General features: G+C 67.4%; 4 protein-coding genes and 1 non-coding gene across 13 annotated transcripts; all 5 read left to right on the top strand.

Annotated features, from left to right (window-relative positions):
• The first annotated feature begins 128 nt into the window (after positions 1 to 128).
• Positions 129 to 2,368, top strand: RPLP2 (ribosomal protein lateral stalk subunit P2). The gene is made up of 5 exons (XM_052662007.1): positions 129 to 247; positions 433 to 556; positions 1,374 to 1,422; positions 2,051 to 2,149; positions 2,255 to 2,368. Exons 2-5 carry the CDS (start codon positions 434 to 436, stop codon positions 2,329 to 2,331), a joined length of 348 nt encoding a protein of 115 aa, XP_052517967.1. The 5' UTR covers positions 129 to 247; position 433; the 3' UTR covers positions 2,332 to 2,368.
• LOC128069308 (small nucleolar RNA SNORA52) lies at positions 1,453 to 1,586 on the top strand. The gene has a single exon (XR_008201562.1). It is a non-coding gene; the product is annotated as a small nucleolar RNA SNORA52 (small nucleolar RNA).
• Positions 2,369 to 5,887: 3,519 nt separating the features above from the next.
• Positions 5,888 to 10,624, top strand: PNPLA2 (patatin like phospholipase domain containing 2). Its single transcript, XM_052661660.1, has 9 exons — positions 5,888 to 6,166; positions 7,772 to 8,004; positions 8,083 to 8,148; positions 8,505 to 8,714; positions 8,936 to 8,996; positions 9,098 to 9,274; positions 9,362 to 9,494; positions 9,682 to 9,804; positions 9,896 to 10,624. The coding sequence occupies exons 1-9, from the start codon at positions 5,980 to 5,982 to the stop codon at positions 10,164 to 10,166; spliced, it is 1,461 nt and encodes a 486-aa protein (XP_052517620.1). The 5' UTR covers positions 5,888 to 5,979; the 3' UTR covers positions 10,167 to 10,624.
• A 2,876-nt stretch (positions 10,625 to 13,500) lies between these two features.
• CRACR2B (calcium release activated channel regulator 2B) lies at positions 13,501 to 16,473 on the top strand. Its single transcript, XM_052662100.1, has 9 exons — positions 13,501 to 13,665; positions 13,742 to 13,853; positions 14,222 to 14,393; positions 14,786 to 14,932; positions 15,037 to 15,127; positions 15,239 to 15,331; positions 15,453 to 15,619; positions 15,815 to 15,886; positions 16,039 to 16,473. The coding sequence occupies exons 1-9, from the start codon at positions 13,501 to 13,503 to the stop codon at positions 16,214 to 16,216; spliced, it is 1,197 nt and encodes a 398-aa protein (XP_052518060.1). The 3' UTR covers positions 16,217 to 16,473.
• Positions 16,474 to 17,267: 794 nt separating this feature from the next.
• Positions 17,268 to 22,189, top strand: CD151 (CD151 molecule (Raph blood group)). 9 transcript variants are annotated; one of them, XM_052661624.1, is made up of 9 exons: positions 17,268 to 17,377; positions 18,274 to 18,374; positions 19,102 to 19,211; positions 19,308 to 19,499; positions 19,878 to 19,952; positions 20,501 to 20,605; positions 20,709 to 20,867; positions 20,958 to 21,044; positions 21,504 to 22,189. In XM_052661624.1, the coding sequence occupies exons 3-9, from the start codon at positions 19,128 to 19,130 to the stop codon at positions 21,561 to 21,563; spliced, it is 762 nt and encodes a 253-aa protein (XP_052517584.1). In that variant the 5' UTR covers positions 17,268 to 17,377; positions 18,274 to 18,374; positions 19,102 to 19,127; the 3' UTR covers positions 21,564 to 22,189. The 9 variants fall into 9 exon arrangements, with proteins under 9 accessions (XP_052517584.1, XP_052517583.1, XP_052517592.1 ...); XM_052661623.1 differs by having other exon boundaries at positions 18,274 to 18,381; XM_052661632.1 differs by having other exon boundaries at positions 17,304 to 17,377; positions 18,311 to 18,374; positions 18,993 to 19,211.
• Positions 22,190 to 26,374: the final 4,185 nt, after the last annotated feature.

The raw sequence follows: 26,374 nt of genomic DNA, 5'->3' as shown, positions 1-26,374 counted from the left end.
AGACAGCCCTGGAACTGCCTTCCGCCTTTGTGGTGGCGGCTGCGGGACAGACGGGATAATGGCGCCCCCCGCGTCCTCATTGGCTAGGCGCTGCGTGACGTCACTAGGAGGCGCCCTCGTGGGGCGCCGAGCGCAAGTCCCGGAGGCTTCTGGGTAGCGAATTACTCCCGCCCCCAGCACCGGCGCCTTCCTTTCCGTCCCTGACGCCGCCGAGGTCGCACGCGCGAGGCTGCTCTGCCGCCGCTGAGTGAGTGGGCCGGGAATGCCGGGCCGCGGGGCCTGGCCGCGGTCGTGAGTGCCGCCGGGGGCGGGCGGGGCAGGCCGTGGGCCAGGCCTCGGCGGCGGCTCCGCAGCAGCCGCGCGCGGCCGGGCACTGGCCTCGCAGGGACCGGAGGCTGCCCCTAATGCCGTTGTCCTTGCCTTGTGCGCTAGGATGCGTTACGTTGCCTCCTACTTGTTGGCCGCCCTCGGGGGCAATTCCTCCCCCAGCGCCAAGGACATCAAAAAGATCCTGGACAGCGTGGGCATCGAGGCAGACGACGACCGGCTCAACAAGGTAGCCGCCTCGCAGGGGCCTGAAAGCCCCGCCGACCCTGTACGGCGCATACGGGGCTCCCTCTCCTACCCAGCCCAGGGAAGAAGGTTGCCGCGGGTTTAGTGGAAGGCCTTTGCCAACCCATGTGGTTTTGGAACTGCCCTAATGTACTGGTACAGCCCAAAGTAAGAAAAAATGGGGGTGAAGTCAAGTCCGCGTTAGCGTGGCTCAGTGGGAACAAGTCACCTGTAAGCTTTTTTTTAAGTGAAAACAAGCCCACGTTAACTTTATTTTTTTGAACTCAATGTGGTGGTGGTTTACTCGCTAAGTCGTGTCGGATTGTTGCGACCCGATGGGCTGTCGACCGTCAGACTCCTCTGTCCATGGGATTTCCCAGGCGAGAATATTGGAGCGGGTTGCCATTTCCTTCTCCAAGGGATCGTCCCAACCCAGGAATCGAGGTGCTGTGCTTAGGCACTCCGTCCTGTCTGACTATGCCACCCCACGAACTGCAGCCCATCAGGTTCCTCTGTCCGTGGGGAGTCTCCAGGCAAGAATGCTTCCCGACCCAGGGACGGTACCCGGCTCTCCCACATTGCAGGTGGAGTCTTTACTGACTGGCCACCAGGGGAGCTTTCATTCAGCCTAGTGAAGGTTATTTTGATACGCATTGAGTGTGAAGTGAGATATTTTGTATTTTTTTTCAGCAGTAAGTTTTGGTGTTATTTTTTACATGCGGGATGTCTTAACTTACTGTCCTGAGTGGGTCATAACTGCTGTGTGGGGGGAGTTATGTGTGTGGCCGGCCTCTGGTAACCCTGCTCCTCATCTGCTCTAGGTCATCAGTGAGCTCAACGGAAAGAACATTGAGGACGTCATTGCCCAGGGTGAGGTCGTGTTCGAGGCTTTGGTTTTCACGGTCCATTCTAATCCCTGCCGGTCAGCTTGTGGCCTGCCAGGCTTCGCTTGTGGACCAGAGCACTCTAGAAGCCTAACCCAGAGGAGTGAGCAGGGTTTCCGTGGGCTCATGCTGTGGCGCTTCTAGACAACCCCCCGGGCAGGGCGGCAGGGGCGCCTGTGCCCTCAGTGGGCTTCTGTAAACAAGCCTCACTGCTGGGGGGCTAGGACTGACCACAGGCCCCTGCCCTGTGAGGTCAGGCTGGAGCTGGACTTACTTGGGAGTTGAGCTTTGGGGGAGTTGTTTTTGTCTGGGTTCATGACAGGGCAGAGGCAGCTTTGTCTGTGAACTCACTGCGGGGGGGTGGTGAGGGCCTGGACACTGGGACAGTGGATTCTCTCTGCCTGGTCGAAAGCATGTTTGTTCAACTTAACCTCCCTGGTGGGGCACCGTGGGCCTGCAGATCTGCTGGGGGGGCGGGGGGTTCCTAGAAGCCAGTGCCCGGGAAAATGGGACTCTGGCACAGACCTGAACGAGCTGGACAGTGCGTCTTCATTCTGAGGCGACATTCAGGCGGAACACCTGCTCTGGGCTCACCTCCCCTTTGGTCTCTGCAGGTATCGGCAAGCTGGCCAGTGTGCCTGCTGGCGGGGCTGTGGCCGTCTCTGCTGCCCCCGGATCGGCAGCACCCGCTGCGGGCTCTGCTCCCGCCGCAGGTAAGCGGAGGCTCAGGCAGCTGTTGGTGCACACGCCTTGAGGTCTGTCTCTGCCAGGTGTGTGGCCTGCATTGCGACTGAGCTCACCATGCTTTCTCCCCACAGCGGAGGAGAAGAAGGAGGAGAAGAAGGAAGAGTCGGAGGAGTCAGATGACGACATGGGCTTTGGCTTGTTTGACTAGAGTCCCTCTCCTTTGCAAATAAAACCCTTTTTATGTATTTCTTGAGCTCTCCGTGAGTGCTTTATCAGTGTGGTCTCTGCATCCTTGTCTCGTTCTGGGATGAAGCAGGACCCTTGTTCCGTGGAGTCGGAAGAGCCAGGAGTGGGGTGCCTGGGAGGGGTCACTTCCTGTGGGTCTTGAGTTTGGCCAAGCCTTGCGCCTCCTTCTTGGACATTGTCCCAGCTCCTGAGGACTGCCAGGGTCTTGGAGGGAGTAAGGTTTTCAGGGGACTCCCCGTCCAGAAAAGCTTCAGAACCTCTGCTCTGTGAGGCTGGTGCCTCCAGTTGAGGCCAGCAGTTCCCATTAGACTGAGTGGTTTCAGTCACACAAGGAGATGGGGTGCGACTGGACTCCGTTGCAGGAGTCGGGCTCCTGGTCTTGTTCGAGTCAGCACGCCAGCTCCACCGTAGCGCCTGAGCAACTCGGGTGTCACTCAGCTGCTCTGAGCCTCGGTGCACCAGCCGTGTGGCGGCCACTGCCTTTGCTCGGCAGATGTGGAAGTGCCTTGCACGCAGCAGCGCTGGGCCGCATGCTTTTCAGGTCCTTTAGTGGCAGGCTGGCCCACGCCCCTTCTGCCAGGTGCTGGCCTAAAATACAGGGCAGAGGGGAGAGGCCCTCTCACTACCCAGTTCAGTCGCGTCTGACTGGTACCCTGTGGACTGCAGCACGCCAGGCCTCCCCATCCATCACCAGCTCCTGGAGCTTACTCCAATTCTTGTCCATTGAGTTGGTGATGCCATCCAACTATCTCATGCTCTGTCATCCCCTTCTCCCACCTTCAATCTTTGCCAGCTTCAGGGTCTTTTCCAATGAGTAACTGCTTTGCATCAAGTGACCAAACTATTGGAGTCTCAGCTTCACCATCAATCCTTCCAATGAATATTCAGGACTGATTTCCTTTAGGATGGACTGGTTGGATCTCCTTGCAGTCCAAGGGATGCTCAAGAGTCTTCAACACCACAGCTGAAAAGCATCAGTTCTTCATCTCACTATCCTGGCCCTGTAGCTGCTGGCAGCCTTCACGGCCTCTGCCCTCTGCCCTCTGCCCGCCAGTGCCAGGCTCCCCGGTAGATGCTCTGCCTTTCTGAAGGCTGGTGTGGTGGGTAAGTGCTAGGAGCTCACCCCGCAGTGGGCATTTATGGAGCTGTGGACTCACTTCCAGAGGGGAGTGGTAAGGGCAGAGCAGGGGCCTGCAGAGCAGGGGCCCCGCAGAGCAGGGGCCTGCAGAGCAGGGGGGTGGGGGCCTCCGAAAGAGGCCCAGGGCCGGTGAGCTGCCCTGAGGGGTGGGGGCTTGGACGGGGGTGAGGACCACGGCAAGGAAAAGGTCTGGGTGTGGGGGTTGGGGGGGCTCTGCATGCCCAGGGACACAGCTGACCTGATGCCGTGGTCCAAGGCTAGGGTATTGCGGCCCCTCCCAGAGGAGTGGACCCCGGGTCCAGGGGCAGAACTCACAATCCTCGGCTCGACCCCGTAGGGGCAGAGGAACCCTGCCTGGTGGCCGGCAACCCCCAGGGATTCTCATCTGTACGGGCTGGGGGAAGGGGCAGGTCCGCCTCCCACTCCACAGGCAGCATTCTGAGAAGGGCTCGATGTTCCTGGCTCCAGAACTCCTGGTCCCAGGGGCCTGAAGGGAGGGTTATGTACCCAAAACAAGTCAGCTAGCGTGTGGAAATGGGAGCAGAGGCCTCCCCGCACTGGGGCGGCACAGCCTCATTCCCTCAGAAACAACCCGGACACTGGCCTCCCCCAGAGCAGGCTGCAGGGACAGCCTTAGGCCCGTGGCTGAGCTCACTGTGTCCAGCTCCTCCTTGGTGGTCCACCCTGGTGGCCCCTGGGCTCTGCAGGCTGGCCTTGGGGGTCTGTTCCGTCCCCAGTGTCCCCGTCATCTCCTGCTGTGTCCCGCAGCCTCCCCAAGCGCTCAGGAACCCCAGTCCTGGGCTGCTCCTCCATCCAAAGCACTCGGGGTTCTAAGCCAAACACCCTCACCCCTGCCATCCCTTTTCCCAGGACCCAGCTCCCCTCCCCTCCTCCCACCCAGGGCCCTGTGCCTTCCCACGCTTCACTCTTCTCAGTCCTTACTTGAACCTGCGGAAGCACTCTCTCCCACTTCAGCCCAACCCCCTCCCCAAGCGGCCCGTCTGGGCTGACTTTCCTCACTGCTCTACTGGCGCGGGTTCCCATGCCAGGCACACATGCCAAGCACGGGTGGCTTGGAACTGAGGACTGGTTGGCATGATGCCCGATGGCCCTGTCCTGGGGAGGCCCTGCTCTGGCTTTGCCTGGGCCTGATTGGGGAGCAGCCCCAGGCTGGGTCCTGAACCAAACTCCTGCCTGGGGAGCGAATATCAAGGGTGACATGCACACTGGCCACCTGCCTTCAGCATAGATAAGCCCCTTGTTTGGGAGGTGAAGTGAGGTGCCGGATGACCTGGTGGCTCAGGGGTAAAGAATCCTGCCAGTGCAGGAGACATGGGTTTGAACCCTGAGTCCAGAAGTTCCCAAAAAGGAAATGGCAACCCACTCTAGTACTCTTGCCTGGGAACTCCCGTGGACAGAGGAGCCTGGTGGGCTACAGTCCATGGGGTCAGAACAGAGACAGGACTGAGCCAGGAAACAAGTGAGATGCAGGGCTGGCCTCTGGATACAAGGCAGGCTAGCCCTGCCCTGCAATCCAGGAGAAAAATGCGGAAGGGGGTGGGAGGGTGACGTTACCAGAACCTGCTTGGGCAATTAGTGAGGGCGGGTCGGGGCTGGACTCACCCCGGAGTAGACCCCACAGCCCGAGGAGCTGGGACAGGAGGCGGGTGGAAACCAACTCAGTGCCCAGGTAGAGGCGGCTGCGGGGCGGTCGGAGCTCGGCCGGGAGGTCGGGTGCGGGTCTGAGACGCCAGTGTTCTCTCTGGGAATTGTGGTTTGCGCGCAGCCCTGTGTGTTTACGGGTGATTCTGTGATGAGTCTCGGTGGGTCCTTCAGGTCCCTGGCCCGCGGCGAGCTCCTCGGTGTCCCGGGCGGGCGGAGGCCTACGCCCGAGGGAGGCGGGATGCTGCCCGGACAGCAGGGCCCTCCGCTCCCGGGTGTCCAGCTCAGATGCCGACGTCCCGGGCCTGGCAGCGGCCATCCGCACTGCTCTGGGCCCCCGCCCGCCCCTTTCCGCCGTCCACGGTGGTGGGGGTGGGGCGGCAGGACGCGGGGGACGCGGACTCCCGTCCGGGCCTGGCTGCTGTCTTTGGCGGGGCCGCAGGTGCGGCGCTTCAGAGCCCGGGGGGCTGGACGGCGGGCGGGGCCTCCGTTTCGGGGCCGGGGCTCGGGGCGGGGTCGCCGGGCCCAGGTGGGCTTCCGGGGAGGGCGGGGCCTCTGGCGGGGCGGGGCCTCGGAGCCGGGGGCGCGGCCGTTCCCCGCGCGCCCCGATAGGCCCGCGCGAGCCGGCTCCGCCCCGCCCCCTGCTAAAATCGCCGCCTCCGCGCAGAGTCCCCGGCTCCGCCGGCTGAGACCCCGAGCCGCAGCGACCGAGGGGCCAGCCGGCCGGTGTAGCCCCGGCTCCGGAGCGAGCGGCGAGCGCGCGGCGCACACGGCGGCCTGCGGAGCCCGGGAGCCCGGCGGGCCGCCGCGATGTTCCCCAAGGAGACGACGTGGAACATCTCGTTCGCGGGCTGCGGCTTCCTCGGCGTCTACCATATCGGCGTGGCCTCCTGCCTCCGCGAGCACGCGCCCTTCCTGGTGGCCAACGCCACGCACATCTACGGCGCCTCGGCCGGGGCGCTCACGGCCACGGCGTTGGTCACCGGGGTCTGCCTGGGTAAGAGGGCCGGGGGCGCTGGGCAGATGCCCCTCGCGAGGGTGGAGCGGCCCCTTCCGTCACCACGGGGAGGGGGGAGGGGGTCTCTACCCGGGACCCGGGCCGAGGGTCCAGTTCCGGGCGCCAGCCAGGGGCGGGGCCTGCCTTGTTTTGCTCCGAGAGTGCCCGGGGATTGGGGTAGGGCCCGGTGCGCCTCTGGGCCGAGGCTGCCACCCAGGGCCCGCCTCTCGGGCGCAAAGGTTGGGGGGAGGGCAGGTGCAGCAGGAGTTATTTCATTGGAAAGAGAAAGTAGTTCGTGGGCGGGACCTCGAGAGTCGGGGTGGGGTCTAGGCCGTCCGCTTGCCCCGGACGTGTAAGACCGGGTGCCAGCGGTCACTGTGTCCTGGGGCTACGGCAGTCCAGACTGCCGTGGCCCCGGGGCCAGGTATGGAGTTGGCCTCTGAGAGAGCGTCTGGGCATTGTGGCCTGGTACCTCCCGAGGACTCCTGGAGGAGGACCGAGCAGGTCAGGCCTGGGCCTGGCCAACTCAAGCTCTCTCCGGCTCTCCCGCTCCTGGCGCACCGCCCACTTGTGGGCCTGGGTCCGCGGCTGCGGCCAGACGTTTTTGGCCCCTCCATGGGGCCAAAGGCGCGTGGTGACTCTGGAGTCCCGGCGTCGGCCTTCTCCGCCCGCACTCTTCCGGCGGCCCTTGCCAGTGATGTTTACGGCACACGGAGTTCTCCTGGAGGCAGCCAGTGACAGAGGGGTCATTAGCTTCTGGAATGCCCCGCCCAGCAGGAGCCTGTCCAGGGTTCTCCCCTGCCCTCTGCCGGTGACTGTCCCCCGGAGAGGTTGGGGCGGGAGGAGCAGGCTGGAATTCACCCTGCGTCCCGGCCCTTTCCCCTCCAGGTGGCCTCCGCCCAGGGTTCCTCAGACCCCCTATGGTCTCAGGACACCCCTAGGTCCGTGGTACTTTGTTGAGGAAATGGCTCGCGTGGCGCCTGCCCCCAGCACACACTCCCAAGAAACCTTTCTCACAAGCGCCCGTGGTCTCGGGCAGCTGGAGCCTGCGCCCTGCCTCACCCCTGACCCCAGTGGCGATCCCAGTGCCTCTGGGGCCTTCCTGCCCCGGCTACTCCTGGGCCTCTTGCACACCGGCTTTGTCCCGGCCAGTGCCCATGGCCCCCAGAGGCATGTGGAGGGGCTGCAACGGGCTGCGAGCGGGTTTCATGCCCCCGGGCGGCATTACGGTCTGTGGATCTGGAGCTGGCCAAGTGGGTGAAGACTGAGGCTGCTCAGAGTTGAGCCTGTGGCTTCTACCCTTCCTGGGGGGAGCTGGGTGCCAGGCCACGCCAGGCTCTGTGATTCATGGATCAGGGAGAGCATTGGGAAATACTGGGCAGAGGGCAGGCCATGGCCTCAGCTGTCTGCCCTCCCAGGAGCCTCTCTCTTCCCAGGAACAGGTGGCAAATGTCCCAATTGTGGGCCAGGCCCCACAGTGGACACGGAGACTCCTCCAGGGTGGATAGGGCTGCCTTGAGTCTGTGCCATGGTCCCTGGGCACGGAGCCCTGGGGAATGTGCGAAGCCCAGGAGTGTGGCCCGACTCTTGGCCCTGCTGTTCCAGGTGAAGCTGGTGCCAATATCATCGAGGTGTCCAAGGAGGCCCGGAAGCGGTTCTTGGGCCCGCTGCACCCTTCCTTCAACATGGTGAAGACCCTCCGGAGCTGCCTGCTGAAGAGCCTGCCTGCTGACTGCCACGGGTGTGCCAGCGGCCGCCTAGGCATCTCTCTGACCCGCGTCTCTGATGGCGAGAACGTCATTATAACCCACTTCAATTCCAAAGAGGAGCTTATCCAGGTGGGCCCTGCGTGCCACACTGGGGTGCAGTAGGAACCCTGAGCCCCTGCTCACTGCCCCCTCTGTCCCTGCCCCCAGGCCAATGTTTGCAGCACCTTCATCCCCGTGTACTGCGGCCTCATCCCCCCTTCCTTCCAGGGCGTGGTGAGTATGCCCTGAGCGCCCTGCCCGGGTGACAAGTCGGCTCCTGTGTGTGGGGTGGGATGAGTGCCCCCCCAGCTCCACCCTCCTGCCAGCCTGTGGCCTCACTTCCCAGGAGTGTGGGGAGGAGCGCCCTCTGTGCCCCGCCCAACTGTGGCCTCGCTTCCCCGGTTACTCAAGAGCCGTGAGCCCAGCGTGAATGCGAGTTTCCGGTGGTGTTCTCCCCAACCCCGCCGTCTGGCCGTCTGTTCAGTGGCCAGTGCCCAGTGGGTGAAAGGCGCAGATGAAATGGCCCCGGGGGAGGGCCATCAGCGCCCCCTGCTGGGCCCTCCCCGTGTGACCGGGTGTCCCTGCCCCAGCGCTATGTGGACGGCGGCATCTCAGACAACCTGCCGCTCTATGAGCTCAAGAACACCATCACGGTGTCCCCCTTCTCGGGCGAGAGTGACATCTGCCCGCAGGACAGTTCCACCAACATCCACGAGCTCCGAGTCACCAACACCAGCATCCAGTTCAACCTGCGCAACCTCTACCGCCTCTCCAAGGCCCTGTTCCCACCCGAGCCCCTGGTGAGGCCCGCCCTCGCCAACGGCATGGGGGACAGCTGCCCGGGGGCCTCTCCTGGTGATAGCTCATAACTTGCCCAGCCTCTGTCCAACCTGGATCTGGCCCTGGATTCAAGTTCGCTTAGGGTGGGGTGGGGGGATGGTGCAGGGACCCCGCGGACCCCAGGGGGGCAGAACAGGGCGTGTATGGCCCCCTGCCCCAGTTTATGCCTCCCCTGCCTCAGGTGCTTCAAGAGATGTGCAAACAGGGCTACAGGGATGGCCTCCGTTTCCTGCGGCGGAACGGTGCGCGGGCTGCCCGGGGCTGGGTGGGCTCTGCTTGGCCGTCCCCTGTGGGCCAGCTGGCCGCAGCCCTGCTGATGGCCTGTCGCGTTCTCCCCACCCAGGTCTCCTGAACCGGCCCAACCCCTTGCTGGCACTGCCCCCCAGCCAGCCCCCTGCCCCTGAGGATGCCGACGCAGAGGAGGGGGCAGTGGCCATGGAGAGGACTGGAGGGAAGGACCACCCGCCTCCGCCCAGGGAGGATCACATCCTGGAGCACCTGCCCTCAAGGCTCAATGAGGGTGGGTGGGGGGAGGGGGCGGAGGGGTCCTGGGCTCTGCTTCCCCCCCGCCCCCGACCTGCCACCAACCACCCTCCTGCACCCACAGCCCTGCTGGAGGCCTGCATGGAGCCCACGGACCTGCTGACCACGCTCTCCCGCATGCTGCCCGTGCGTCTGGCCATGGCCATGATGGTGCCCTACACTCTGCCCCTGGAGAGCGCGGTGTCCTTCACCATCCGGTGAGGAGCAGGGGGCGGGCGCCCGGGACGGACTTGGGAGTCATTCCTGGGTGGTGGGCACAAGGACACAAGGAGAGGGACAGCTGGTATAAGGTGCTGCAGAGATGCCATGTCGGGCCCAGAGCCAGGGCACAGACCGGGCCGGCCCGCCCTGGCCCCTGAGGCCATGCCTTGCACCCTGCCCCAGCTTGCTCGAGTGGCTGCCCGACGTCCCTGAGGACATCCGGTGGATGAAGGAGCAGACGGGCAGCGTCTGCCAGTACCTGGTGATGCGCGCCAAGAGGAAGCTGGGCAGCCGCCTGCCCTCCAGGTGAGCCCCTCGCCGCCGTGCTGCCCCGGCCCGCAGCCTCCAGGGCCACCCCCACGCGAGCCCACCCTCCCTCCCTCCCGCCCTCCCGCAGGCTGTCGGAGCAGGTGGAGCTGCGCCGCGCCCGCTCGCTGCCCTCCGTGCCGCTGTCCTGCGCCGCCTACAGCGAGGCGCTGCCCAGCTGGATGCGCAACAGCCTGTCGCTGGGGGATGTGCTAGCCAAGTGGGAGGAGTGCCAGCGGCAGCTGCTGCTCGGGCTCTTCTGCGCCAACGTGGCCTTCCCGCCCGACGCCCTGCGCATGCGCGCCCCCGCCGGCCCGGCCCCCGCTCCCCCGCAGCACCCGCCCAGCTCTCCCCCTTGCTGAGGGCCCAGGGCCCTGGCCTTCTGGCCCCGGGGCCCCGGTGCTGCGGGCTGCCCGCCCCACCCCGCCAGCGTCCCTGTCCGTGAGGCGGGGCCCCGGGGCCAGCTGAGCTCCCCTCCGCAGTCCCTCTCCACCCCACTGCACATGAGGAGCTGGGGGCCCTCGCGCTGCCCAAGGGGGCTTGGCGGTCCACCAGCCGCTCATTCGCCGCGCTGAGGAGCGCCGGGTAGCCCCCCCAGCGTGGCCGCAGGGGCCCCTGCCTGTGCTTCAGCCTCCCCTTCGGGGCCCCGCCCCAGTGTCGGGCCAACACTCTGGGGCGCGGCGCCCCCGCCTGCGAGCGCAGTATTACTCCTGAGAACTTCGCACCTGCTCCGCCGGCCACAGTTTTTCATTTTCTGAAGAATGTGTGTGAAGAATTATTTATTTTTTGCCAAAGCAGATGTAATAAACGCCACGGCCCAGCCCTGCCTCCCTCACTTGTGTGTGGCTGCCGCCCCCCAGTGTCGCGTCTCTGCAGCTTCAGGCCGGGGCTTCCCGGGACCCTGCGTGCCTCTAACCTGGCACTCAGGGCCTGCCCGCCAGCCGTGGGGCTCCCCCTCAAAGCACCGAGGGCTTCCTAGGCTGCCGCCCACTCCGTTGGCTGGGACCCTTGGGCACAGCTTTCCAAGGGCCGATGGAAATATTTGGGACCAAGATCCTTGCAAAATAAAAACAGAACTGTTTAGTTTAGAACTTCATGGCGTCCTGGGGGTGTGGGATGATTTCCCGGTTGGATGGCTGTGCAGGCTGAGGTTCCCCAGCTGAGCGCAGGGGAGAGGTGGGCGGTGGGGGGTGGAGGGGTGGAGGGGGCTGCTTCACAGTGGGTGTTCGGCCCAGGCTGATGGGAGGTGTGGGTCTTGCCCCTGTCATCAGGAGCCTCCCTGCCCCCAACAGCATACCCAGCCCCCTGCCCGAATATAGGAGGGAGCAGGTGTGCTGAGGGGGGCTCGGTCTTGTGGGTGAGACATGCTCTGGAGGCCTCCTCTGCTCTGCCTGGGCAGTCTGAGGGGATGCGACCAGCCCCTCTTGACCACAAGGGCCCATGGGGGAAGGAGGGGTTTCTGAGCGGAGCCGGGCGCTTGGCTGGAGTCCAGAGCTGATTGCTGCTGGGGGTTTGCCCGCACCTGCCCTCCATGCTTCCCCATGGCCGCAGCCCCCAGCCAACAATAACGGTCGGGCCGGGGCTGTGACCGGGAGAGCCGGCTCAGCAGGTCCCTGCGTGCCTGTGCCAGGGGCCACCCCTTGGTCTCAAGGTCCTGTCCTGTAGGCCCAGCCGGTTCTAGTTCAGCAGGATCCCTGGGGGAGCGGAGGCCTCCAGCCCCCAGTGCTGCCAGGAGGGCCCCGGGAGGCCAGCCCCTCCAGGTGGGTGCAGGGCTGGGCCGGGACCTGGGAGGGGGACCCCTGGGAAGAAGCTGGCATTTTCTTCCCCTGCAAGGAGGTCACACACAGGCCCCCCCAGCACCTTTCTGGCAACCCTCCCCCAATGGGAGCTGCAGTCAGGGCTGTGCCCCCAAGGAGAGTTTGGGGCGACTGCTGAGACAGGAACCCCCTGCCAGCCCCCCGCAGTCATTCCCCCTCTCACACACAGGCCTCTAAAGCACCGGTTTCAATACCGCGTTGTAGTATGCTGCTCGTTTGTTTTAAAAAATATGGGAAAGAATGCTGGAGAAGCATAGGGAAGGGAGGAAAGTCACGCCACTCCTAGAGATAGCTGTTGAGAATATTTTGGTCTATTTCCTGCCTGGTTTTTCCTGCACGCTCTTTGGCGCCTGAAATCGATATCCTGAGGACTGCCCCCCCTCCTTGGCCCTGTGCAGGAAGTGTCCCCGGGGTCGTCTTCACCCCACCAGGGGCTCGGACAGGACAGACCCTGGGGGTCGGGGGCTGCATGCAGGGGCGGGCAGGCTGAGTGCCGGGCTACAGGGCAGTGCCGAGAGGCGGGGACACGGCGGGGACACGGCGACAGCGGCGGCGGCCCCGCCCGGCCGGCCCTGCCGGGGTCTCGATACTGGCAGGAGGACAGCCCAGTGTGCGCAGGTGTGGCGGTGAAGCTCGCAGGTAGGCAGGCACCTGGCGGGTCCCCTCCCCCCCCCCGCCCCCGCCTGCATTGGCCGAGTACCTCCACACCCGCCCCGCCAAGTCGCCACAGGGTGCACGGATCCCTGCGTATCACAGCCAGGGACTCCGGTACCCCTGGGGGTGCGCAGTGGCAAGGGCAGGACAGACTGGGGCCCCAGGGCGTGGGGTTTCAGGAGTCCTCCCCACCCTCCGCTCCGTGGCTGGGACACAGTGCAGCTTCCGGCTGGGACGGCCCTCTGGTTGCAGGGAGCCAGGGAGCCGCTGGTGGGGTGGCGCGCCCGCGCTGGGGTTGGGGGCGAGCCCGCACTGGGGGAGTGATCTCCGTCCACGTCCCCTCCTCCTGCCCTTTCTCAGACCCGCCCTCTTTATCGGTCGCCCCCCACCCTCAGGAATATGGGTAGGGTCCCAGTCGGGAGGTGATGCCACACTGGGGGCTGGCTTCGGGAAATTCGGGGGTCAGGGCTTTGTGGGAACGAGATGTGGTCTGATGAATGGGCAGGGCGCCCCCTGGGAAGGCCAGTGTGGTGGTGAGCACGGTGCCAGCAGGGAAGGCTGCTGGGCTAGACCCTGGGGTTCCCGACAAGGGCGTTGGAAGGCCTCGAGGCCCGGGCTGGACCCTGCACCTGCCTTCCTTGGGGCCCCAGGTCGGTGGGAGGGGCTGCGAGCAGGGAGGGCGGAGCCAGCCCGCCTGCCAGCTGGCCGGAGGCGGGGCCCAGGGTCCGCGCTGAGAGCAGCCAGGACTGGCTGGTACTCTCATTGGCCCGGCCTGGTCAGCCCCGTGCCCAGGTCGGCAGTTCCAGGACCTGTTCAAGTCCTCTGCAGCTTACCATCCCCTCACCCAAGCCCTTGCCCCCTCTCGAGAGCCCCCACCTCATTTCAGTCACAAGACCTAGAGCAGCCCCCAGCCCGCCTCCCTTAATGCAGCCTCTCCTGCCCCTGCTGGCTTCGAGGGGGGCCCGGAGCCTGCCTAGCTCCGCCCAGGCCCCAGCCCGCCGGCCCCACTGCCTGAAACTGGGCCACATGCCCCTGGCGGCCCCTCTGCCAGGCCCTCTCCCGCTTCCCATGGGGGCAGGGAGGCTCCTGTGCACCCCACCTCTGGGTGCCCACCGCTCCCGCTTAGCCCTCTGCCGCCTTTGCCTCTCACCCGCTTTGCCTGCCCTTTCCTTCTCCTCGTCTCTTCTCAGCTCTGCTCAGGCCACCCAAGGCTGAGCCCACCGCCATGGCCAGCCCCGGGAAGCCCAGGGCTGGGGAGGGCCAGGAGGAGGAGGGGTGGGAGCAGGGGCGCACCCCGGGGTCCCCGGCCGCAATGCTGGAGCAGGCCCAGGAGCTCTTCCTGCTGTGTGACAAAGAGGCCAAGGGCTTCATCACCCGGCACGACCTGCAGGTGAGCCCCTGCCCCCAGATGCCGCCTGCCCCCAGGGCTGACCTTGGCCACTCAGCCCTGCCATCCACCTTGCCAGGGCCTGCAGAGCGACCTGCCCCTCACGCCCGAGCAGCTGGAGGCTGTGTTTGAAAGCCTGGACCAGGCACACACTGGCTTCCTCACCGCTCGGGAGTTCTGCCTCGGCCTGGGTGAGCCCGGCCCCTGAGCCCCACCCCCAGCCCACTGGCACGTGTGACTTGGGGCCCACAAGGTCGGCAGCCCACGCCCCTCCGTGGCCTCCCTCCGGAGCACATACGCAAAGACACAGAGGGCCCCCAGTGCGGCGGTGTGCTCACCGGCTCCCACCCCACTGCCCGAGCCTAACCCTAGTGAGGCTGGGAGCCAGGCGTGCCTCATTCTGGCCTGAGCCCAGCTGTCACCTCCCATTCCCAGGACGGGAGTCAGACCAGAGTAAGGAAGAAAAACAGGAAACCGGGCTCAGAGAAGGGCAGGATATGTGAGGGGGCGGTGGGCTGAGCCGTGTGGGGTAACAGTCTCTCCTTCCCACGCCCTGCAGGCAAGTTCGTGGGCGTGGAGGCCACCGTGGGTGCTCTGCCCTCCCGGGCTCCAGAGGAGACCTTCGAGTCGGGCTGGTCGGATGTGCAAGGCGCGGGGGGCTCAGTGGAGGAGGACGAGGAGCTGCTGTGCTCGGCGCTGGAGCAGCTGGGGGTGGCCCGGGTCCTGGGCGAGTAAGTCGATGTTAGCCTGACCCCAGCACCCTCCACTGCTCTGTCCACCTGCGCGGGCCTGTCCAGGTTGCCCGCGTGCCTGTTCCCAGGCAGGGACCCTCGGCCAGGCTGGGTCCGGCCCTCTCAGCTGCCACTACTGTGTGCCGGGCGTGATTTCCCACAGAATTTGCATTTCTGGAGTCAGCAGTCATGGCTAAAGCCAGCACAGGCAAAGCCCTGGGTACACAAGGACACAGCCCCACTTGTACACACCGCCCGCCAGGCCAGCCCCTCAGGGGTGAGAGCCCCCGGAAGAGAATGCCCTGCCTGTCCAAGGCCACGCCCTCTGCAGGCTTACCCTTCAGGGTGGGGGAGTCCTCCCTTCGGCTTCAGCCGCTACCCACCCACCCCAGGCAGCGGGCCATTCGGGCGCTCTGGACGCGGCTGCAGCGTGAGCGGCCGGAACTGCTGGGCTCCTTCGAGGACGTCCTGATGCGCGCGTCAGCCTGCCTGGAGGAGGTGGCCCGGGAGCGGGACGGTCTGGAGCAGGCTCTGCGGAGGTGAGGGCTGGGAGGCCGGGGGCGGCCGGAGGGCCAGGCGGAGGGCCTCCTGGCTGCGGTGCTGGCGGGCTCTAAGCCGCCGCCTCACCCTCGGTTCCCCGAAGGCGGGAGAGCGAGCACCAGCGGGAAGTGCGGTGTCTGTACGAGGAGCTGGAGCAGCCGCTGCGAGAGCAGCGCCAGCGCCTACGGGGTCAGGTGGGCCCATCCCGGGCGCGCGGGTCTCCCAGGGGCTGCCTTCTTGGAGGGAACTGGTCGCACCCGCGCCCCTGCCGCCCGCGGGGGCTCAGGTGTCCCCGCGCGTCCTAGGGCCTTCCCCGGGAGGAGCGGAGAGGCCGCCTGGAACTGGAGCTGCAGAGTCGCGAGCAGGAGCTGGAGCGCGCGGGGCTGCGGCAGCGGGAGGTGAGCGGCTGCCGCGCGGAGGGATGCACGGCTGCCCAGCCCGGGCCCAAGCCCCGCCGTCCCCACGCACTCCCTGGCGACTTGGGGGGCTCTCTCCAGCCTCGACCCCTCGCTCCCCCAGCTGGAACAGCAGCTGCAGGCCCGGACCTCCGAGCAGCTGGAGGCGCAGGCGCAGAACGCACAGCTGTGGCTGGCCAACGAGGCGCTGCGGACGCAACTGGAGGGCGCGCAGGAGCAGCTCCGCCGTCTGGAGGGCGACGCGCAGGGCCGCCGCGAGCAAGCCCAACGGTGCCGGGGGTGGGCCGGACCCTCGGGGGCGGGCCCCGGGGAGGGGCGCACCTGGAGCTCCGGGCTGCAGTCGCCCCCGGCTCCAGCCCCGCCTCTGGGGTCTCCGTGGCAGGGCGGGGGGGGGGGGTCCTCCAGGGGGCCGTGCGGCACCCCGAGGCGCCTTCCTGCACCCGGATCACCACCTCCGTCCTGCAGAGACGTGGTCGCGGTCTCGAGGAACATGCAGAAAGAGAAGCTCAGCCTCCTGCGGCAACTGGAGCTCCTCAGGTGCGTCTGGAAGGGGTCCGCGCCGCCGGTTTCTACCCAGCCCCCATCACCGCCCCTCCACACCGCGAGGAAGCCCTTCCGTGCCCGCGTTCCCCACCCAGGCGTGCTTCCTCTTGAGACCCCCTCAGAGCCTGTGGGCTGCTATTCCCCAGGGAGCTGAACACGCGGCTCCGAGACGAGAGGGACGTCTGTGAGGCCCAGCGGCTGGGCAGCGGCCGCAGGAAGGCTCTGAGCTCCGCCCCCCTGCTGGGCGCCCCCTGCTGCTGCTGTTGCAGTAGCTGGGCTCGCCCCCCCAGACGCGGCTCCGGCCACCTGCCTAGTGCCCGCTGACTAGCCCGAGTGACTCACTGGGCCTCACCTGGCTGCTCAGAGAAGCCGCCCCTTGAAGGCGACTCGGCGTCGCTGGGGGCTGCCTATCCAGGATGTGGGCTCTCCCCACTGAGCTGCCCGGCCTGCCTGACTTGCAGACATGAAGGAACTAACCTGGGGGGTCAGGGACTCGTGTCTCTCGCTGCGGTCCTCATTCTATCCCCAGCGCATCGAAACTATCGGAAAACCCCTTCCTCTGAATAAAGTTCACTGACTTCATCCTCCTCGGCGTGTGGGAGCCGTAGCATTGGGACCAGGCGTCCATCGTCCTTGTGTGTCCACTGGACATGTCCAGAAGCCGTCCGCCAGAGTTGTAGGGACCAAGGCACAGAGGCCAGTCGGCCAGGAAGCGGTGGGCGGGGTTCCCTGACCGCCCCCAGCCTCCAGCGCCACCCCCTCCCCATGCCAGTCCTCACACAGCCCTGGGTGGGCTAGTTCAGCCCCCTGGAGTCCTGAGTGGAGGCACCGGGGGTGGGCCTGAGCTGTCGCCAGTGCCCTCCGCCCTGCCAGCCCGAGCCTCGGGCGGGGAGCAGGGGACGAGGGCCGCCCACTGTCCCGGGAGAGCTGTCCGCACCGAGGGCGCCGCCTCGAGCCGTCGGGCACTCGGCTCTAGCTCCCCAGCGCAGCCGGTCGCAGCCTCTGCCCTCGTTCCCGAACCTTTTCCCACCACTCCCAGGCGACACCCTCCTGTCTGGACCCTCTCACGCCGTGACCCGAGCCTCCCCTGCAAGCCGTCCTCCGCAGGGCGCCCAGAGAGGCCCCTCTCTGCCCCTGACCGCGCCTCTAGGCCGTCCCCCGGGCCGGCCCGCGTCTGTCCCAGGGGCCCCCGCAGCCCCCGCCGCGCCGCTGCTCCCGAGCGGGCGCCCTCGGGCCGCAGCCCGCCTGGCCTCGGCCTCCTCGCGTGGCCCCCAGGCGGCCGCCCGGGCTGGGGCCCCGCCCGCGCGCGCCGAGCGCCGTCGGGACCCGCCTGCGTCGCCGGCCGGGGGCGGGGCCTGCGGGCTCGGGGCGGGGCCCGGGGCGGCCCCGCGCGTCTCGGTCGCAGGCCCGGGCCGGCTGTGTCCTCCGCGCTCTCCGAGCCGCCGCCGCCGCCCCCGCCGCCCGCCGGACTCCGACGCGTGGCCGGTGAGTGCACCGCCGGGCACCGACGGCCGGGAGAAGCCGCGCGCCCGGCGACCCCGCAGGCTCCTACCGGGGGTAGACGAGTGCCCGGAGGCCCGGCGGGCCGAGGGTCCGCCGGGCGCGGGCAAGGCGCCTCCCTGGTCTCCGGGCGGTCCTTGCGGCCCCCTCGAGCCGGGGGCTCCTCCCGAGCACCCCACGCACTGCGCGAACACCGGTGCCCTCCTCTCCGCCGGTGCGAGTGGGCGGGCCGCGCGCCCCGCCAGGGCGTGGGGGTGGCGGCGGCGGTGACTTCATCGCGGTGACGCGCGAATTCCTCACCGGCCTGCCGGGAGCCGAGCTGGGAGTCCCCCACCTTGGGGCGTGGGCCGCTGACAGGCCCGGCTGGGCTTCGGGAGCCGGGGGTGGGGCGGCAGCGTCCAGGGCCGCGGGAACTGTTTCTGGCCGGCCCTTCCCTGGGGGCTCAGCTCCTCCGGGCACTCCCGGAAAGGCGGCCGGCTCCTCAGCCTTTCTCGCCCGAGGGCGGGCCGTGCGGGTGGAGCCTGTGCCTGGAAACAGCCTTCCCGGGACTCGGACCCCAGGACAGGCCCAGGTCCGCCGGCGCGGGGGGTTCTGCACCTTTTCTTCTTCCCAAGCAGCAGCTACTGCCGCTTGGTGGGGGAAGGGCCAGTTACAGGCCAGGTGCCAAGGCTCAGACTAGGAGGCTTGGAGGAGGCGTGCGGTCCCCTCCAGAATCGGACTGTCCAGAAATGTCTTCTGCCCTGCCCCGCCCTAGCCCAGGCCAAAACACCGGGCCTGGCCGCTCCCTTCTCCGCGCGCGGGGGGCGGGGCTTTGGAAGGCCAGCTCGCGGCCAGTACCTGGGTCAGCTACAAGGAGGGATGGTGGGATCCTGCCCATCCAGGTTGAGCCTGACCTGTGGCCTGTCCCTGGCCCTCTAGTGAAGCCTCCTCAGGTGGGAACTTCTGCCTGCCTGCCCTACAGAGGAGCCCTCCCACCACCCAGGTGAGTGGTAAGTCCGGCTCGGGGAGGCACCGTGTCTGTCTGGAAACAGGGCCCCAGGGCTCCTCTGCTCTCTGTGTCCCCACCCCGCTCATGCAGACACCCAGAAACGAGAGGGTGGGGTGGCTCTGGGGAGGGGCACAGTCTGGAGCTACATTTCCCCCTGGGTCAGCGTGGCTATCCCCATTCAGGAAGGACCCGCAGGTCTGGGGGTGGCGCCTGCCAGCTCTGGCTGGAAGGAAGGCAGGCCGGCCCTTTGAGGCCTGAGGGCCTTCTCCAAGGCCACAGGACTAAGCTAGAAAAGCACAGATCAGTCTACCTTTGAGCAGCTTCTGCCGCCCCTGCCCCCCCCAGCAGCCGGTAGGATCCTGCCAACCTGTGACGTGGGGCACAGGGAATGTTTGGGGTGGGGTGGGGTGAGGGGCCTGTGTGAGCTCACCTGAGGTGCCTGCAGGGCTGAGTCAGCCCGTGGTGGTGGTTCGGGGTCCTCCAAGCCTCCCCCGCCATGCCCTGGGCGCTGGTCAGGGGAGCCGGGCCCCCCAGGCTCCAGCTGGGCTGTGGGCACCATGTCTGCCCTTGCCGCAGTGGTGGCAGGGGCTTCCGAGCAGCCCTCCCCCACAGACGCTCCCAGAACCCTCACCCAGGCAGGGGGTTGGCTTGGCCCCAGCCTGGTCTGGACGTGTGTCCCCCGCTCCTCTCCCCGCTGGCCTTCGGCCGTCCTCCCGGGCAGCCCCTCCCCCACCTCCCGGCCCCAGGATGGGCGAGTTTGGGGAGAAGTCGACAGCATGCGGCACCGTCTGCCTCAAGTACCTGCTCTTCACCTTCAACTGCTGCTTCTGGGTGAGCAGTGGGCACCCCCTTCCCCGACCTCGGAGGAGCCTGGCCAGGGGTCCAGGCCCGGGGCTGGATGTGGTGACCGGTGTGCACTGCCCGCAGCTGGCTGGTCTGGCCGTCATGGCCGTGGGCATCTGGACGCTGGCCCTCAAGAGCGACTACATCAGCCTGCTGGCCTCGGGCACCTACCTGGCCACAGCCTACATCCTGGTGGTGGCGGGCGTTGTCGTCATGGTGACCGGGGCGCTGGGCTGCTGTGCCACCTTCAAGGAGCGGAGGAACCTGCTGCGTCTGGTCAGCGGGGCTGGCCGCACCGCGGGTGGGGGTGGGGCTCCCTGCCAGGCTGCCTGGGGTGGTTCTGGGTTAGGAGGGCTTAGAAGGGAGAGATGGGTGAGACTGCAGGACAGACTCTGCTGTGCTCACCTGGGAGGGGCTCCCTGCCCACCTGTGGGTCCCCGTACCCCGGCTGGGCCAGCAGAGGGAAGACGCCTGAGGAGCACTGGGAGGCCGGGGTCCTCCAGCCCTCACCCGCTGCCGGGGGCCACCATCGTGTGGCCACTTGGCAGCTGAGGGCAGTGGCTCTGCTCTGCCATGCCTGGTGCTGGGCGTCCTCACGGAATGGGGGCGTCTGTGCCCCGGCCCCCCTGACTGAGCCCCTGCTCCTCCCCCCAGTACTTCGGCCTGCTCCTTATCATCTTTCTGCTGGAGATCATTGCGGGGGTCCTGGCCTACGTCTACTACCAGCAGGTGAGGGCTGGGACAGGCCACCCGAGGACGTGGATGTGCAAGGACACACGTGCAGTGAGCTGGACACGAGCGTGCAGGAGACGTACACATAGGGACACGGACACCCACGCACTGGGCCACACGCACAGGCAGGGCACGCACGTGAAGACCTGCCATGTAAGGGTACACATGCGTGTAGGCTAGGAAGGACCAAGACATACAGGCTGCGGTGCTGAGCCTGGAGATGGGGGCGGGGCCACAGGTGGAGGGTGGACCACAGGGACGGCCAGCTGGCCCTCCGCACCCAAGCTGCCTGCTCGGTGGAGGCAGGTGTCCAGGGGATCTGGAGTGCCTTCCCTGCCACCGACCCTGCCCATGGCCGTCTGGGTGACTCCCAGCCACCTGGCCCCACAACTACCCGTCTGAGCCAGCATCCAATGCCCATTCCCTGACCCCAGCCCTTCCCAGAGTCCTCCTGCATGGCCCCCCACCCTGGTCTACGCCCACTCCCACCCTGCCCCACCTCGGAGTCTTCAACCAAGGCTGCAGCTGTCCCTCCCTCACCCCAGCTGAACGCAGAGCTCAAGGAGAACCTCAAGGACACCATGACCAGGCGGTACCACCAGCCGGGCCACGAGGGCGTGACCAGCGCTGTGGACAAGCTGCAGCAGGAGGTGGGTGGCCGGGAGGCACGGGGCGGGGCCTCCCGGGCCTCTGCGGGCGCCCGGCCCCAGGGCTGCGGCCCGGCGCTCCGCCTGAGCCCTGTTCCTGCCGCAGTTCCACTGCTGCGGCAGCAACAGCTCGCGGGACTGGCAGGACAGTGAGTGGATCCGCTCGGGCGAGGCGGACGGACGGGTGGTCCCCGACAGCTGCTGCAAGACTGTGGTGCCTGGCTGTGGGCGGCGGGACCACGCCTCCAACATCTACAAAGTGGAGGTAGGCCAGTGGGGGCCTGCTGAGCTGCCTGGGATGTCCTCGAGGCGACTGTAGGACTTGCCACCTTCAGCAGCCCCTCCACCCCTGCAGGGCGGCTGCATTACCAAGCTGGAGACCTTCATCCAGGAGCACCTGAGGGTCATCGGGGCCGTGGGCCTGGGCATCGCCTGTGTGCAGGTATGTGTGTGTAGCAGGTAGCTGGGCATCACCCGTGTGCAGGTGTGGTGTGTCTGGGGGCTGGGCACTGCCCGTGTGCAGGTGTGGTGTGGGGGTGTTGGCATCGCCCGTGTGGGGGTGCGTGTTGGGGGCTGGGCATCGCCCGTGTGCAGGTGTGGTGTCGGGGGGGCTGGGCATCTCCCATGTGCAGGTGTGGTGTGTGGGGGGGCTGGGCATCGCCCGTGTGCAGGTGTGTGTGGGGGGCTGGGCATCGCCCGTGTGCAGGTGTGGTGTGTGGGGGGGCTGGGCATCGCCCGTGTGCAGGTGTGTGTGGGGGGCTGGGCATCGCCCGTGTGCAGGTGTGGTGTGTGTGGGGGGCTGGGCACTGCCCATGTGTGGGTGTGTGCCGGGGTGCTGAGATTGCCGTGTGCAGTGTGTTGGGGGCCGGGGCCGACGTGCTCACGCTGGCCCTGTGCTCAGGTGTTCGGGATGCTCTTCACCTGCTGCCTGTACAAGAGCCTGAAGCTGGAGCACTACTGAGTGTGTCCGCGGGCGCTGGCCCTCCGTGCGCTGCAGCTTCTTGCGACGCGCTTACTGACACTCCTGAGAGCCCCAGTGCTGCGGTCCAGGTGGCGACCCTGCCCCTCGCCTACCGGGGAGACTGTCCTGCTGCCTGGGCCCCCCACCGTGCCATCACCGTGCCCTCTGGGGACCCTCAAGCCCCAGAGGCAGCTTCAAGTGCCTTTAGCTACACACCAAAGTCCCAAGGCCTAAGGTCAGCCCCACCTACCTGCTGGGCTGGGGGTTAGCAACAAAGGCCCCCCTCCCGCCACCGTCTTTGGGCTGAGATCGGGGCCTTGGGGTGCTCCCTGAGGCCTGTGCCAGTTGGGCAGAAATGGGCTGGCGCAGGGGGGCCAGGCAGCAGCAGGTGAGGCGGCCCCAGGTGCCTCCCCCAGGCCCCCTGGGGACCGGGCCTCCTCCTCAACCAGGGAAGAGCCGTCCGGGCCGGGCCTCGGCCGCCCCCCCCGCTGACCGTCTGCAGCCTGTACTGACTAGGTCGCCGCTCCCCCAGAGGCAGGACCCTGAGGGTTAGAGTCGCTGCTGTGCCCCACGCCTGGACTGCTCCTGCTCCTCGATAGGTGCTCAATAAATGTCTGTGGAACGGACGGCTGAGCTGAGGTCGCTGACAAAGGCAGTCTGGCCTCCAAGGGCTGTCCCGTCCGCAGAGTGAACAGACCCACCCGCAGGGCCGCAACAGAGGCAGACACAGGGCGGTGTGAGCTGAGAGCCGACGGGGCTCCAGGGGACGGAGGCTGGGCCAGCTGCAGACAGGCCTCGCAGGAGCTCAGCTGTTTCCTGGATGCAGGGCTGGTGATGTGGCTGAGACCCCAGGGAGCGGGTGACTGGACCGCTGCGGTTTCCAAAGGCCTGTCTGGCCACTGCACAGGGACCAGGGACGGGAGGGGGGTCTTGGGAGCGAGCCAGGTGGGGTCTGGCAGGACATCTGCCGACAGGGCAGGGTGGAGCCAGAGAAGGGTGCTGGGCCTGGTCTCTGCAGAGACCACCCATCAGACGCCTGGGCAGGTGGCCTCAGGAAGGCCGCCTCCCTCCTGCCCTCTGAGCTGCTGGAGGCACCAGGGCCTGCCTGAGCCCCGCCAAAGCGACAGCTTCTGGTTTGAAGCCTCAGCCTAAGCTGGACCGCGGTGAGCTGCCCCCCACCCCCGCCCCCGCCAGACAGCTCTCTAGTTGGTTTTCAGGGCAACGCATTTAACGCCTGGGCACTGAGAGCCCATTCAGAACAGATGCCCAGGAGAGCTGCCTCAGGGCACCTCCCACCTGCTGTGGGGTCTCAGGGGTGGCCACAGAGGCGCGTGCCCTCCGGAGTGGAGCTGCCTGCCTGCTGTGGGTGGAGCCTGGAAGCTTCTGGCGGCAGCAACCTCAGGATGCGCAGCTGTGACCACAGGGGGCACTCCACTTGGCGCAGAAAGTCTGGAGCATTGGATACCGGGGAGGAGGTGGGGACCTCTGTTCTCGGCTGAAGGGCACCCAGAACAGCGCTGTGGGACGCCGGTGCCCCCACCCCAAGCACTCGTGACATCTGTGTCTTCTGTGGGGCCAAGCGCCCACAGAGGAAGGGAGCCCCGTGCCGAGCACTCCCGTGTGGAAGGCCCACCCTCCTCCTGGGCCGTGAGGGCCTCGGGCACCAGGTAGAACCCCAGGAACCGGCGGGGCAGCCCACAAACCCAGACCAACTGTTAGGACTTCCTGGCAGTCCTCAGAAACATTTACTAGACAGTTCTTTCCAGAGAGGAAGACCCACGCCAACAGAGCCATGGGCGGGCGTGGCTTCCGGTGCCCCACACCCCAGGGGAACAAGCCGTGGGTGAGGCGCCACCTGCGGCATCGCGCGGTCACTTCTCCAGGGGAGCGTAGTTGAGCAGCTTCTCGATCAGGTCCACGTGGGCAAGCAGCATGCGGCGGCAGCAGTAGCGCTTCAGGCCCAGCGCGTCCAGGGCGTCCCTGCAGGTGGGGAGAGACCTGGCTGCAGCCTGCTCCTCCCGGCAGACAGAGGGCCTCGCCCGGGGGGAGCAGCCCCCTCTCACCTCCCAGAGACACGGCCCCAGTCACCCTCAAAGCCTCCTGTGTGTGGGCACCAGCGTGGCACCCATAAAAGGGGTGGCCGCTTGGGCAGCCCTGGCCTGGGGCATCTCGTGGAGGAGGGAGGAGTCTGGGGCAGGCTGCCAGCATTCACTCGCACTGCGGTCATTCCAGCAGCCTCCTCGGAGCCTGGTGCAGATACTACGGCCGTCCATTGCTTCCCTATCCACCCAACACAGCTACATGGAGAACCTCGCCTGGCTACCACACTCCGGGTCCCAGAGGTTCACACTTTGATAAGGATGGGGCTGTCCACACAAGGACCAAAGTCAGACTCTTGTCTAGGGTAAACTCAGACAAGTAAGGCGTAACTGCAGTGCCAAGGGGCAAACACGGAAAAGGGACCCCACAAAAGCCTGATGATGAGGGCTATGTGATTAGAAGTTTGTCCTATGTCCTAAAAAAGCCCGTGAGTCTGCAAGACATGGTTTGTTGTTCAGCCGCTCAGTCATGTCCGTGACGCCATGGACTGCAGCACGCTGAGCTCATGTTCTCCACTATCTCCCAGAGTTTGCTTGAATTCCTGTCCATTGAGTTGCTGATGCTACCTAACCATGTCCTCCTCTGCCGCTCCCTTCTCCTTTTGCCTTCAATCTTTCCCAGCATCAGTGTCTTTGAGGACACAGGGATGGGCCTACTAGCAGGGAGAACTTAGGGAGCTGATGGACAGAGGTGGCCAGGGGCCTATTTGCGGTGGAGGCGTGGAGCCAGAATACTCGAGTCCCCAGACACCAGCGCTTGACAACTAGCTCCCCTCGTCTGACTGAACTGGGGGGTGGGAGACGCTTTCCTGAGAGCAGGTCTGGAGAACAGGGCTGGCAAAGGCTCCGGGAATAAAAGCCTTGCCAGCGTCACCTGGGATCTGATGAACGTCCCTTGCCCCTGACCTGGAGGCCGAGACCCCTGACTGCCGCCTCAAGACCCCAACCCCTCAAGCCTGGATCCTCGACAGCCGCCCGAGACGCCGACGCCGCAGGCCGGGCGCCCCTGTCCCCGCCCCGGGCCCCGCAGGCCGGGCGCCCCACCCGCCGCCCCGGGCCCCACACCCGCCGCCCCGGGCCCCGCAGGCCGGGCGCCCCTGTCCCCGCCCCGGGCCCCGCAGGCCGGCGGCCGGGAGCGCGCCCCTCACCCCTCGGTGTACTCGGCCTGCAGCAGGCCCAGGTAGGCCTCCCACTTGTTGCCGACGATCTTGCCACACGTGAAGCAGCGAACGGGGATGATCATGGCGGCGGCGCGGGAGCCAGCAGCTTCGCGGCCCGGCGGCCCGACGCCCGGATCCCGCGGCGCTTCCGCCCCGGCGCGCCCATGGCGCGGGGGTGCCGCCCCGGCCCGCCCCGTCCACCTCCCCGCGGCCCCGGCGCCGCCGGCACCCGCCTCCCGCCGCGACGGCGGCTCCCCCGGCGGGCGCGGGGCGCGGGGCGCGGGGCGCGGGGCGCGGGGCGCGGGGCGCGGGGCCGGGGCGCGGGGCGCGGGGCGCGGGGCGCGGGGCGCGGGGCCGGGGCCGGGGCCGGGGCCCGGCGGGAGCCCCCCGCCCGCGCCTTGGTACGTCCCGGCCTACGGCGTCCGCGCGGGGCCGCAAGGGCTCGGCGGCGGCGTTCGCGTTGCTCGTGCCCGGCCGACGGGCTCCGCGCGGCGGGCGCGAGGCAGGTAGAGCGCCCCTGCCGGGCCGCGGGCGGAGTGCGGCCCCGAGCGCAGAGCGCGAGCCGCGTTTCAGCAACAAGTTGCGAGCCGGGTCTGGGGGCGGAGAGCGGCCGGAGGGGCCGGGCAAGGGGCGGCCTCTCCGCCTGGGGCCGCTGCCCGCGGGCACGCGGGGGTCTCTGCGCAGAGTCCGAGGGACCCTCGAGGTCGCCGCCTGGCCGGGTCGCCCGCACAGTAACGGTCCCGGCCCGGGAGCTGCCCGTATCCCTGCAGGCGGGCGGCGCGGGGCGACCCAGCCGGTGGGGGGCTCCGGCCGTCGCCGCGGTCAGCTTGGCCCCCCTCCTGCCTTCTTCCCGGGGGAGGCGCTGGCGGCCCAGGCTCCAGTCCGCGCTCGGCCGCGGCGGGCGCCAGTGACCCGGGAGCGCCGGCTCTGAGGGTCGGGAGGGCACTCGGGGTGTCTTCTGAGCTGAGACTTAAAGAGGGAGCCGGACAGACACCCGTCCGTGCGGGACAGAAGCTGTGGGAGCTGGAGGCGGTGGGGGTTTAAAGGGAGCGGGGGTGGGGGGGGGGGGGCTGTGTCTCGGGAAGGGGCGAGAGGTGAGCCCCCTGGTCCTGTGACTGTCGGCTGGGGGAGGGCTGTGTGCACTGAGAAGCAAGGAAGGCTCCCTGGAGGAGGCGAGCTTTGGGCTGAGGAGGGTGGGCTAGGCACCTAGGCAGGGTCTCCTCACGTTTGCTGGCCTGGGGCGTCAGGGTCTCTGGTTGGGGTGGGGGGTCGGGATGGGCCCACCATGTTGGGTCCCAGGCGTCAGCTCAGAGTCCTCCTGGGGTGGGGGGTGGACTCTGACTGTAAGTCAAGGGGCAGGGAGTGGAGGTCCCGGGGAGGCTGGCCAGCACTTCTGCGTCTGGAGTTTGGCTCTGGCCACCCTCCCCAGCGGGGTTCGCCGTCCCCCACCCTGCCACGTGCGGAGCCACGAGCAGAAGCCACTTCCCTGCCCTGCCTGCCCCCGCCCCCCTTCCCAAGCTGACTGGACGCACATCCTGTCCCCGGCTGGGAT

Source organism: Budorcas taxicolor, chromosome 25 (assembly GCF_023091745.1).
Source record: "Budorcas taxicolor isolate Tak-1 chromosome 25, Takin1.1, whole genome shotgun sequence".
NCBI classification, from domain to species: Eukaryota; Metazoa; Chordata; class Mammalia; order Artiodactyla; family Bovidae; genus Budorcas; species Budorcas taxicolor.
Note: the sequence above shows the minus strand (reverse complement) of the source record. Positions and strands in the feature narration are given on the sequence as shown.